Here is a 13,844-nt window from a genome sequence, read left to right as displayed (position 1 = left end):
CTTTTTACTTGTTTTGGAGTTCCCCTGTTTACGGGAATTTGGTTGTCCCTGTTTCCAGGAGACAGACCTCTGTCTTTTGGATGTTTGAAGTCAGTTGGCCTTGTTCCAAACTGTCCACCTCTATAGTTTTCTATATTCTTATTGTTATCTCAAGCAGCTTTTATCTGGAGGGAAAATTCTGGAGGGAGGGTACCCCAGAGATGACTTTCCCACATCATTCTTTCCCAGTTCTGTCAGGCCCTGGGACCCACAAAGGGGGCACAGACTGGCTTTAAAGAACCCTGTGGAAGGGATGAGGTGCGGTGCCAAGAACTTCTCCAGCAGATCCCAAAGCTGAGCTTTCCAGGCCTGCCCAGCAAATTTAGTCCTTTAGTTCACTATCTCTGACAGCCCTGATGTTCATCTTTATTTTTTTTAATATTTTTAATTGTCTTTTTTAAAAAGATACATAGATCACAAAAAATGTTATATGAAACAATATAAGAGGTTCCCATATACCCCACACCCCACACCCCTACTCCTCCCACATCAACCACCTCTTTCATCATTGTGGCACTTTCACTGCATTTGGTGAATACATTTTGGAGCATTGCTGCTCCGCATGGATTATAGTTTACATTGTAGTTTACACTCTCCCCCAGTACATTCAGTGGGTTATGGCAGGATATATAATGTATATAATGTCCAGCATCTGACCCTGCAATATCATTTAGGACAACTCCTAATCCAGAAAATGCCCCCACATCACATCTCTTCTTCCCTCTCCTTGCCCTCAGCAACTACCATGGCCACTAAGCCCCCTCTCCATCTAGAGGTGGAGTGGACATCACCATCCCAGGGTCCACAGGACGGACGCATAAAATATGGATTAGAAAGGACTAACTGATATTCTACTATAGAACTATTGTGACTAACATTGGAAGTAACTGTATCATTGATGTGGAGACAGTGGCCTAATGTTCATCTTTAAATCTCCACCACCTCCAGTCTTGTCCAGGGAGAGTTGAAACAATGGCTGCCTCTGAGTTTGTCAGGAGCGAGGTTGAAACAATAGCTTCCATCAGAGCCAGGTCCTCAGTGATCTGTATTCCTAATCAAAACCCAGAATCAGTGATCTGCCATACCTATCCCTGGTCTGGGAAACCATATTTTCATGTCCTAGCCATGGATCGACCCCATGGTGGCCTGGTGCTGGAGTGAGGGTGGGTGCCAGTAGCCACCATGCAGATACCAATTTACTATTCTTTACTGTAATTTGCTAGCCTCTTCTTCCCACTCTTCCATGGATTCTGCACAGTGTCCTTCTGTCCTCTGGAGTTTCAAAATAGTTGTTTCAGATAGTTCCTGCTTGTTTAATAGTTGTTTTGCTGGAAGGACTTAGTCCTGGACCTCCTTACTCCAGCATCTTTCCTGGAAGTCTCCCCACTAGTATTTTTTTTAGCTTTTTTTTTTTTTCATTTATATTCTTAAGGGAAATTTTTCTTTAATTTTCTTGTCTTCTTAAATCTTCATCTGGCTTTGGTATTAGGGTCTTGCTGGCCTCATAGGATGAGTTAGGAAGTGTTCCCTCCTCTTCAATTTTTTTAGCAAGATTGGTGTTAATTCTTCTTGGAATGTTTGGTAAAATTCCCCTGTCAAGCCATCTTCGCCTTTTCTTTGTTGGAAGGTTTTTGATTACTGATTCAATCTCTTTATTATTGGTCTGTTGAGATCTTCTGTTTACTTTTGAGTCACTTTGTGCAAACTGTAATTATTTGTTTATTCAAAGTAAAGGCACTCTATTGCAGGAGCTCATAGTCTGGTTTATAGACAGTATAAAACACATTAACATTAGGGAGTAAGACAAATTGCTTGCCATATGTATCATATGACTTGTATGTTATAAGTTCAGGTTAGATAGAGACCAGTGTGAACCTGAGAGGTCCTAGAGGTTTGCATAGGAGGTTGATTTCCGCTTACCTTTGAAGGATGGGCAGGCTTTGAATAGGTGGCCAAAAGGGGAGAGGGCTCTCTAGGCAGCATGGATGGTGTGAATGAAGGCATAGGGAGAGGGTCAGTTAAACATATTCGGTAGGTGTAGTAAGAAGCCATTTTCTTTGAAGAGACTGTGGATATGGGTGTTAGGTAGGCTAGGAGCAGAACATGGACAACCTTAAATACTGATTCAGGATGTTAACTTTTATCCTTTAAAAAGTGTGTGCTTTGTGTACTTTGGGCATTTGTGGATTAGCTTCTTACCTGACAGAAAGCAAAATTTGTCCTATCAGACTATCTTTGGGAAGCTGGGAGGTGAGGAACATGGTTGGCATTCGAATGAATGAATGAATTTTTTGGCTAAACCCTGAAGAGTGACACATTCTTATTCTATTTCCCCATGCAGCCCGTGTAACCCCAACACTACCAAAGCAGGACCGTCCTGTGCGTGAGGGGACCCGGGTAGCCTCTATTGAGACAGGCTTGGCCGCAGCAGCTGCAAAGCTGGCCCAGCAGGTATGTGCTGACACTGCAGGCAGTGACCCTGCTATACTCTTCCCACTTTGACCTAGAGCCTCAAAACTTAGACCTTCAGGCTGATAAGATCCCACTGTTGTCTTGAGGTATAAATGACCTTTGATCTTTACCCATGGCAGTACTTCCCAGCCCCCTCCTTTGTGCTTCACACCCCAACTCAATGATAAACTACTTCCACAGGTTATACAGTTGACATGATTTAGGATGAAAGAAAATATGTGACCAGGAAAAGGCCATTTGCCTTCCTGGTTGTGTATAAATCTCTCAGATGGGAAGGACCAGGTCCTTGAGTGAGAGCATTTGCCATCAGATGAAGCCCCAAGGAAGTGACTCACCTGAGTACATTCAGGGTCTCAGCCACCCACTGGAATTGGAATGTGATCTGTTGTTGAGAGTTTTTTCTTGCCCTGGACCAAATACTATTACCTTGAACTTTACCCTCTTGCTTGCCAAGAAATCTCATGCAGTATTTCTTACCCTAAAAGGCCATCTTCACTAGAATCAAGTTCATCTCCTAGCATTACAGTTTACAAAGTTCTTTAACCTATGTAATGTACTCAGCAACCCTGGTAGCAATTGAAAGTAAATCTTCTGGTTCTCCCCTTATCAGTATCCCCTCAGCAACTTATACCACATCCTGCAGCTTAGAGCATTTATTGACCATCTGCTGTATGCTAGGTACTTCCATGTACAATGTCTAATGTAACATGCCCAATAGCTTTGTTCAATAGGTGGTATTTTCATCATTTTACAGGTGAAGAAAATGAGGCTCTCTTTAAGTGACTAGTCCAGGATAATACAGCCAGTAGATGGAGGAGACAAGATTCAAACTCATATCCTCTAACTTCAGATTTCATGTTACTTGCTCTTTAAATAAAATGGAATAGTTAAATGTTTATATAACTCAGTAATTACATCCTATTTAAATAAAATTTAATAGAATGATGTTTATTTTATGATGTTCTATATAGCTATAGAGTTGCTTAGAGTTGTCTCAGAGGCTATTGTTAGGAACCAGCAGAGACCAAGAAGGCCAGGTGGCCCTTCTTTGACCAGAAAGTCTCTCTGTTATGTATATGCCAGTGTAATGCAAGATGTAATTTGGAAAAAAAGGAGTTCTACTGCTTTAAATAAACAGATGAATTAATTAAAGATGTGAAAACTACTGTTAGTGCCTTCAAAGGAGCTCACTTCTGTTTGGGTTACTCAAGGATCACCTCAAAAAAGAGGTTTTGAAATTGGGAAGGGGTTTTGTAGGCTGAGCTTTTGATAGGCGTCAGCAAAGCATTCCAGGAGAAGGGAACTCCTTGGTATAGGACACAAAACTGTCTGGATGTGGTCTCTAGTCATTTCTTCTCCCTCACGCCCTGCCAGCCCCACACATGCATACTTTATACCAACCGTTCTGCACTACAGTACTCACAGTTCAATAAGTGTATCAATTGTCTCATACTTCTGTGCCTTTGCACAACCCGTTCCTACTTCCCTTTGTGCATCATGTTCTCTCAGATGCCTCACCTAATACTCCTTCACACCACTTACCGCCAGTTTATTTCAGTGGCTTTTTATACTTCAAAAGCATTTTCTTACTATAAGTCATGGTATTTACAGTCACAAGTATACTTTTGTGTCCTTTATTAAGCTATAAGTGCCTCAAATATGGGAATATATCTAATTCAACTTAGTATCCCCACTAGGCTAAGCACATGTCTTCAGTCAGTGTTGGAATGAGCAAATGAATGAATGAATGAGCGGAACTTTCTACACCTTACTTCATGTTGGGGAATGGGGTAATATAAGTAGTGGCTAAAAACATGGATTCTGGAACCAACCTACCTGGGTTCACATCCTAGCTCTCCACTTAGGCAAGTTACCCAACTACTCTGTGCCTCAGTTTCTTCATAGACTCTATATGAGAATTAAATGAAATATATGTAAAAGTTCTTAGAAATGCACTTGATACAGAGTAAGTACTTTATACATGCTAAATTTCATCATTATCATTATGGGTTAGCTAGGCATAAGTTGCCAGACAGTGGAAGACAATGAAAACCAGACTAGGGAGTTTGAACTTGGGTGGGAATCTACTAGTGGTTTTTTAAGCAAGGGAATTGGCATCTAGTCTTCTGTGGGGAGTATTCTGGAAGAATTATATGAGAAAGAGATTGGCAGCAAAGGTTAAAAAAAGAAGAACTTACACTAAGTGATCCGGGTATGAAGAGATAATTTCTTGATTAGGTAGGATGAAAGAAATGAGAGATGGTGTAGAAATGCAATTTCTGACATGGGTAGAACAGCAGTGAGGCTGAAGGAGATTTTGAAGCCAGATAGCTTGGGTCCGAATCCCAGCTTGGCCACTTACTGGTCCTGTAACCTTGGGAAAATGACCTAATTTCCCTGTGCCACAGTTTCTTCAAACTTAAAATGGGATTATAATTCTTACTTCTCAGGTTCTTAAGAGTAATATGAGTAAATATAGAACAGTGCCTGGCATGATTTGTTAATATTATTATTCTTGTCCCCCAGAAATTCCTATGATAGCCACAGCCTGTCAGATCTTCCGAATGGCAGGAGTAGGCCCGTGTTGCCAAGAGAAGGCAAAGAAATGTAATCACTGAGTTGGTCTGTGTGGCTGTGTAGTATTTCAGAAGGTGAAGTCGTTCACATGCTCTCAGCACCACCTTTCCAGGTTCTCAGGTTTCCAGATGCCCACTATACAGGTACCCACTATGCAGTGGATAGTGGACCCATAGAACAGTGGATGGATGAAATCCAACAGTTTGGGAGATGTGACACAACTCATTCGTCCCTCCCATTCAAAATTGAGCTTTTAAGACCCAGTGACCTGGAGGATTGCCAAGTCCTCTATTAAAAGAAAAAGACCAGCAAGAGGAAGAGAAGCCATTGTAAGAAATGAAGATAGAATAATAATTTACTATTTATTGAATACCTACTATGTGCTATGTGTTTTTATATCACTATTTTCTTTCCAACAACCCTGAAAAGCAAAGATTTTTCACATTTTACAGGTGAGGCAACTGAGATTCATAAAGGTTACTAACTTGACAGAAGTTATCCAACTTAAGAAGTCATAAGCCTGGACTTGAACCCAGGTTTATCTTATTCGAAACCTAATATTCTTTCTGCTCTCAGATATTTCATTTTGAGAAATTTGTAGGCTGTGTGTCCAGATAGACTTGGGTTGAATACTGGACTCATCTACTTTTCAGCTGTGAGGCTTTGGGTTCAAGTTACTTTATTTTTTTTTTTTTTTTTTTTTTTTTTTCAAGTTACTTTATATCCCTGCAACTCAGTCTGCTCATACGTAAAATGAGGACTTTTCCTTCTCAGGGCTGTTATGAGGATTAAATGCTATAAAGTATATAAAGTGCCTTAGCCACTGACATAAGTTTAGCTATTATTACTAGAAGTATCCATGATCCCCCTCATTAGTGGCAATGCTAGACCAAAACCCCAAGTCTACTAACTCATTTATAGTTCTCTTGCCACTTTACTGATTAGTGACAGTGATGACTTAAGGATGATTGGTACCAAGGGAAGAGAATGACCTCAGGTATTGCAAGGCCTATGTGCTATGTGTACATCCAGGCTACACTGGTGGGGTGCGGTGGAGTGGGGGTGGGTTTGCAGAACCATATCAACCATTGTCCAGTTCCCTTCCTGGGGAGTTCTCTTCTCTTTTATCCACTCCTAAATTCTCCCCTCCCACCTGGCTTGTTTTTCAGGAGCTGCAGAAGGCCCAAAAAAAGAAATATGTTAAAAAGAAGCCTTTGCTGAAGGAGGTAGAACAGCATCATCCTCAAGATTCCAATCTCAGCGTGGCAGCACCAGCCCTAACTCAGGCTGCTACACCCCAGCTTCTCAACCCCCTGCCTCCTCCTGAGCCTAAACAAGAGGCTCTCTCAGGAAGCCTTGCTGACCATGAGTACACTGCTCGTCCCAATGCTTTTGGCATGGCCCAGGCAAACCGCAGCACCACACCCATGGCCCCCGGAGTCTTCTTGACCCAGCGGCGCCCTTCAGTTGGCTCCCAGAGCAATCAGGCAGGACAAGGTACAACTGCCATATGGTTGTAAAACTGAAAAGGGTCACCTACTCTAAACCCTAAGTATCCTGGTAGACAAGAACATCAGGGAGGGATACTGAAAGTCAACCTAAGGAACTTGGACTTGATCCTATAGGCCATGGAGTGACACTTACTAGTTTTAGCCAAGAAGAGACAAGATTACATTTGGATTTAGAAAGATCCTTCCAGTGGCCAGAGTGGAGGGTAGACTGAGATGAGAAATCTATGCAAGAGGCCCATACACAAGTTCAGGAAGGACAAAGGGAGAGGCTGGGGCTCTGGTAGAGGTAAAGGAGAGGGAAGGGACAAATTGATCATATTTGGAAGTAAATAGGAGATGGGAGGTGATTTGATATGGGGCAAGGCAATAGAGAGCAGACTCAACTCCCCCCCCCTTTTCCTCACTTTGACCCTCAAAGCCCACTCCCTAGAGAGAAGTTCAAGGGTGGTGAGGTTGATATGACATTGAAGTAATGAGAATGGGGGTTTCTAATGAAACAAGTCCCTGGGAGATAGCAATTTCAGGCACACTGAGCTGTAGTCCCTAATCAGGCACTTATCCAATCCTGTTGGGTAGGATTAGTGGTTGGAGAAACATAGTTACCGTCCTGCAGAACTGAAAAGGGAAAATGACTGGGACAGGAGAAATCAGTGAGGAAAAGGAACCAGGCATACTGAACCAGGGTAGTCCATAGCTGCTGCAGGAGGTTATAGGAGAAATATCAAAGGCATATGGGGTTGAACAGAAGTAAAGGAGGGCTTCTTGCCCAAGATGGTCCTGGAGCCAGGCCTTACTATGGAGAGTATCTGAGGGCAAAGGAACAGAGGAGGGGAAATGGCCTGAGAACAGTTGGTTCTGGAATTGTTGCTGAATCCCTTGCCCAAGCTGTGGGGACCTTAACTTACCTTTCCCTTCCCCCACAGGAAAGCGTCCCAAAAAGGGCCTGGCCACAGCAAAGCAGAGACTCGGCCGCATCCTGAAAATCCACAGAAATGGCAAACTCCTTCTGTGAGCCCCCTTTTACCCTCCTCCCCAGCACCTCACTCCCATTGCCTTCTCTGTTGTCGACTCTTGGGGCACTCCTGGATCCTTTCCGCCCCAGATAAGGTGCTGAGGTGCATTGTCCTGCTTTCTTGGGACTGACCAAAGGCATGGACTCCCCTGTGGACCCTTCCACTGACTCACCCCAACTCCTTTTCCCCACTTTCACTAGTGCATCCTACCTTCTTTCTCCATCCCACTGGGCAGCAGGTAAATGGAAGTTGTTTCCAGTTGACGAGAACCCTTTTTCTTACTGCTCCAATCCATTTCCCTTTTACCTGCCTTATTGTCCCTTTACTCTTGTCCTCCCTTAGAGCTGGAGGGCAAGATGAGGAGAGGAATGAAGATAACTTCATTTGGCAAGAGAGCCTGGGCCCCTTGGTGTTTCCCTGGTTATGAAGTGGGAAGCCAGCACTCAACACTTTCTACAGCTGCAGCCCTATCCCCAGAAACCTACCCACCTCTTCTTACTCTTCCTTACCCTTCTATCACCCACCCAATCCAGTGGGCATGTCCCACCTCCAGGCTCTTTCCTGGAGGGAAGGACATGTCCCCTCTTGCCAAATATGTCATGGAAATAAAGAGAAGGCCCAGATCTCCTTACTGCCCCATTGTGGGTCATTTCCATGGCTGGCCTGCAAAGGCCATGGGCTAAACTTCACTCATCCTTGGAAGAAGGGAAGTTTCCTGTCAAGGAAAAGAGAGGACATTCACCCGAACCTTTGACCATGACTTTGCAGTTCATTGGAGGAAGCTGCTTGTGGGTGGCTACAGGTGAAGCCCTTTGTCCCAGGATGAGCTCCAGGGATTTGCCTGGACTGTGCGGTCCTACAGGACATTATCCACATGGCTATGACTGGGCCCCAATAGGTAAAAAAAAACCATCTCCCAGAAACTTGAAAGCATCTTCCACCAGAGCAGATAATCCTGGCCCTATGGCCTGCTCCCTTCACCTACATCACAGAGCACAGCTTGGACCTGCTGGAAAGGGTGTGGCAGGAGAGCCCACCTCTGAGTACTTCCTTGGGAACTTCCCACCTGAGGTCTTGGTCTGAACTCAGGACTCACATCTTCACTCCTGGGTCTTTGTACTTCCAGACGTCAGGTCATCAATCAAGCAGAGTGCAGACAGGCCACTCGTGAGCCCAACCATAGGAGAAGAGATGCCCATCTGTGAAGGAGCAGATCATCTGATCCTTCCCTGACCCCTCTTCCCTTTGTGTATATTCACCATTGTCCAGACAGTGCCCACCCTTTCCCCACCCCAATTCCCACCCTCTAATCCCCCCACCTCCCACCTGTCTTGCCTCACTAGTGATCTGGATGGGATGGAAAATTCCCCCTCCCTCCATTTTGGCACTGCCCAAGTAGAGTGTATCCTTGCCCTCCAGCTCCCTACTCCAACTTCACCCCAGCTTGCCCAGTGCTTCTGGGGAATTTAACAGCTACCATGCAGGCCACAGGGAATATGTGAGACTTCCCTTGTCTTTGTGTCTTGTCTTCCTTATTTTCTCCACAGCTCCATCTCTCCTTCCTTGGAATCAGGGGTTCCTCAGCCCCCATTGCTTTTTCTACTTTGGGGACCCCAGGGGCCAAGCAGTCCTCCATCTAGTCACACCAAAGGCAAAAAGCCTGGCTACCTCCTACCTAGCTCATGAGGTCCCTACTCCCCTCCCCTCTTTTCTTACCCAGTTTGGCTTACTTTGGAGGTTTCAAGGCAGCAGAGGTTAGTGGGGAGAGGGAAAGGGAAGCCTGTGTACCTGTGAAGGCATCTGCCTGACTAGGTCCTGACTGCTGTAACCAAGACCAGGTCCCCAGCCCTTCTGCCATTAATACCCCCTTTTTGATCTTTCAAAGGCAGCTAATTGCTAGCAAATCCCCCTGGTTCCAGGCCTCTTTCCCTTGTTTCTTTGTTAGAAGTTTCTCTGGGGCTGAAACCCAACCTCCCCTTGACTGAGTTTCCTTTCATTTAGTTGGGTTCTTGTAGCCTCCTCTTTGTTTTGTGCTGTTTCAAATGAAAAACAAGTTTACCCTCAGAGTTATGCTTTCCAAAGAGGCTAGTGTGCTTTTTTTATGTTTCAGGTTCTAAGTGTTTGAAGTGAGTTAGGGAGAGTTTGGGAGTGGTAGTAACCAAGGTTTAGAAGGTGGTGGAAGAGTTACCTCTGATCTCTAATCCCCAGCACAAAGCTGGGAGTTGGATAGGGGCAGGGAGAGAGGATTTCTATTCACCTTTAATATATTTTTACAAAAAAAGCAAACAATTTAAAAACAAGCCCACCGCTTCTGTACATGTCTAAATATATTTTTAGAAGTGGGTAGGATTGTGAATTTCTGATGCAGGGCCTTTTAATAAACAGGTTAGAGTAAGCATCATTCAGACTTCTCTGTTGTTTTTTTCCTCCTGTATTTTTTTTCTTATGTTGTGTTACTAATGTAATTTATATTTTTTTTAGATCCACCCTTTCCTATAGAAATAAAAGTGATTTATCTTGGCAATTACTTTGCTTGGCATTGGTGTGGTTTTTTTTGTAATGGTGGTGAGGGGTGGGGTCCAGAAGTACCTTCTTGTATTTGCACACTCTCTGTCTCTCCCTCCCATTAACTCAGCAAATTGTCAGCAGGCAATTCCCTGGTATCCAACCTTATGCCTGGCATGGGAGGGGGAAGTATCCCCTCCCTCAAGAGGGACTCAGTTCACACACCTGAAACAGATAATCAGAAGTACAGTGGACAAAAAAGAAAGGATAAAAATTCAAACAGGCCCTAACCACTGGGCCAAAGTCCGTTTCCCCACATAACCCTCTTATACTCACAGTTTTCTGTACTAGCGCTTTGCTCATTTTGCAGTAGTGTGGTACCTTAGTTACAATTAATGAAACAATATGATAAATATACTATAAACTACAGTCCATAGTTTACATTAGAGTTCACTGTGTTGTACAGTTGTTTATTTTTTAAATTTTTGTTCAGTTAACATATATATACAACCTAAAATTTCCCACTTTAACCGCTTTCAGATCTACAATTCAATGCTGTTAATTACATTCACAATGTTGTCTACCATCACCACCATCTATTATCAAGCTTTTCCATCACCCAAACAGGAACGCTGTACCAATTAAGCATTAACTACCCATTCCCTCACGTCTACCCCAACATTGGTAATCTGTGTTCTAGTTTCTGTCTTTTAAGAATTTGCTTATTCTAATTATTTGGTATCAGTGAGAGCATATATTTGTCCTTTTGGGTCTGGCTTATTTCATTCAACATGATAACTCCAAAGTTCATCCACGTTGCATGTATCAGAACATCATTCCTTTTCATGGCTAAATATGTATGTATCACATGTTCTTTATCATTTTTTTTTCATTATTAGAGAAGTGGGTTTGTGTGGAACATTTGTTACAATTTATAGCAATTTTTTATAATTGTACTATTAATTAAAGTTTATGGTCTTTGAGCCTCAGCAGAGTTGCAACTCCTACTCTCCAGTTTGTTGGACTTACCCAGGTCAGCTAACAGGGAGGTGAAGATGGTCAACCACCACACCAGGGAACCAAGAGTACCTACAACTGCAAGCAGGAGAAACGCATCCATCAACCATGTGGGACCTAAGGCCCCTCTTGAGGTGGAGTGGACATCACCATCCCAGGGTCCACAGGATGGAGGAATAAAATATGGATTAAAGTGGACTTACTAGTATTTTACTATAGAACTATTGTGACTCTAGCAATGGAAGAAATTGTAGCATTGATGTGGAGACAGTGGCCATGGTAGTTGCTGAGGGCAGGGAGAGGGAAGAAGAGATGTGATATGTGGCATTTTTGGGACTTGGAGTTGTCCTAAATGGTATTGCAGGGACAGATGCTGGACATTATATATCCTGCCATAATCCACTGAGTGTACTGGGGGAGAATGTAAACTACAACATAAACTATAATCCATGTGGTGCAGCAGTGCTCCAAAATGTATTAATCAAATGCAATGAATGTGCCACAATGATGAAAGAGGTTGTTGATGTGGGAGGAGTGGGGCAGGGTGGAATGTGGGGTATATGGGAACCTCATATTTTTTAGTGTAACATTTTTTGTGACATGTATCTTTAAAAAAGAATTAAATTTTTAAAAAATTTTTAGAAAGGTAGTTATGTATTAATAAAAGGGGCAAGTCACCAAGAAGGAAGAACTATACTAAATATTTATGTACCTAACCCAAGTGTCCCAAGGTACATGAGGCACACTGGCAAAACTGAAGGGAAAAATAGATGTCTCTACACCACTCTCAGTATTTGATAGAACTTCTGGAAAGAGGGTAAATAAAGAAACAGACTCTCAGGACTTTATATATCCTGCCATAACCCACTGAATGGACTGGGGGAGCATGTAAACTAAAATGTAAACTATAATCCATGTGGAGTAGCAGTGCTCCAAAATGTATTCATCAAATGCAATGTGCCACAATGATGAAAGAGGTTGCTGATGTGGAAGGAGTTGGGGGAGTGGGGAGTGGGGTATATGGAACCTCTTATATTTTTTAATGTAACATTTTGTGTGATCTGTTTATCTTTTAAAAACAAATAAAAATTTTTAAAATTAAAAGTTCATGGTCTAAATTTAGGGTTTACTGTGTTATCAACATTTTTATGTTGACAGAAACTTGTGCTGTTTCCATCTTATGCCTAATAATGAATAATGCAGCTATGAGCATTGGTGTTCAAATATGTTTGAATTCATGCTTTCAGTTCTGGATATATACCTACCAGAGGGATTGCTAGGTATATTGGTAATTCTATACTAACTTTCTGAAGAACCACCAAAATATTTTCCACGGCTGCTGTACCATTTCATATTTCCCACCAAAAAAGAACAGGTGTTACTATTTCTCCATATCCTCTCCAACATTTTTCACTTTGTTTTTTTAATAGTAGGCATTCTAGTGGGTATGAATTCATATCTCATTGTGGTTTTGATTTGCATTTCCTTAATGAGTTATGAGCATCTTTTCATGTACTTATTAGCCATTTGTGTCTTCTTTGAAGACATGTCTATTCAAGTCTTTTGCCCATGATTTTTTTAACAAATCAATTTTATTGATACATATTAATAAAGCATAAGTCCATCCAAAGTGTACAATCAATGGTATTTGGTATAATCATAGTTGTGCATTGATCACACCAATCGTTTTTAGAGCATTTTCATTATTCCAATAATAAAAAACAAAAATCTCATCACCTCTCAATTTCTTTATGCTTCCCCTGCTGTACATAGCTGCTATTCTGTTTCCTTCTCTTTAGTTTATCTGTACTTATATTTTGTAAAAACAGTTTTATATGGAATATCACCCATATTCACATATCACAGGAGGTTTCACTATGTTATACAGTCCCATGTTACATTTTTTAGCTTTCCTTCTAGTAATATACATGGCCATAGACTTTCCCTTTCAACTACTGCCATACTCATATAATTGGGCTATTTGTCTTTTTGGTTTGAGAGGTAGGATTTTTTAAAATATATTTTGAATAATAAACCCTTCTCAGATATGTGGTTTCCAAATATTTTGACCCATTCTGTAGGTTGTCTTTTTACTTTCATGATAAAATCCTTTAATGCATTAAAGTTTTTAATTTGATGAAGTCCCATTTATGTTTTTCTTTTGGTCCTCATGCTTTTGGTGTAAAATCTAAGAAACCATTGCCTAACAAGGTCCTGAAGATGTTCCTGTTTTAGTTTCCTAGGCTGCTCAAAGCAGATAACATGAAATGAATTGGCTTTAACAATGGCAATTTATTAGCTTACATTTTTGAGGCCATAAAAATGTCCAACTCAAGTAATCATCCAGGTGATGCTTTCTTCCCAAACACTGGCTGCCAGAAATCCTTGGCTCCTCTGCCACATGGCAAGGCACTGGTGGTGTCTGCTGGTCTCTTCCTGCTCTTCTTCTGAAGTTGTTTTCAGCTTCTTGCTTCTGTGGTTCTCTCCCTCTCCCTCTCTCTCTCCCCCGTCCCCCTCCTTTCTCTATTATAAAGGACTCCAGTAAGAGAAGGAAGACCCATCCTGAATGAGGTGGGTCACACCTTAACTGAAGTAGCCTTAACAAAAGGTCCAACTTAAAATGGAACTTAAAATGGGTTTATACCCAAAGGAGTGTATTAGACTTAAGAACATGTTTTTCTGGATACATAAGCTTCAAACAACCACAGTT

At 42.2% G+C, this 13,844-nt stretch overlaps 1 protein-coding gene across 5 annotated transcripts in view; it reads left to right on the top strand.

Annotated features, from left to right (window-relative positions):
• The window catches only part of PHF8 (PHD finger protein 8), a 188,980-nt gene extending 178,841 nt beyond the window's left edge, over window positions 1-10,139 (top strand). For 2 of the 5 annotated variants that reach the window (XM_071213375.1, XM_071213376.1), the window contains exons 19-22: window positions 2,381-2,490; window positions 6,258-6,585; window positions 7,523-7,607; window positions 8,739-10,139. In XM_071213375.1, the coding sequence (XP_071069476.1) occupies window positions 2,381-2,490; window positions 6,258-6,585; window positions 7,523-7,607; window positions 8,739-8,817 (602 nt within the window). In that variant the 3' untranslated portion in view covers window positions 8,818-10,139. Of the gene's footprint in view, window positions 1-2,380; window positions 2,491-3,265; window positions 3,664-6,257; window positions 6,586-7,522; window positions 7,964-8,738 lie in introns of those variants that run through there. The other 3 variants (XM_058291465.2, XM_071213378.1, XM_071213377.1) reach the window with 3 other exon arrangements.
• Window positions 10,140-13,844: the final 3,705 nt, after the last annotated feature.

This window comes from Dasypus novemcinctus, chromosome X (genome assembly GCF_030445035.2).
Source record: "Dasypus novemcinctus isolate mDasNov1 chromosome X, mDasNov1.1.hap2, whole genome shotgun sequence".
Taxonomy (NCBI): domain Eukaryota; kingdom Metazoa; phylum Chordata; class Mammalia; order Cingulata; family Dasypodidae; genus Dasypus; species Dasypus novemcinctus.
The sequence above is the reverse complement of the archived record's forward strand: the minus strand, read 5'-3'. Positions and strand labels throughout refer to the sequence as shown.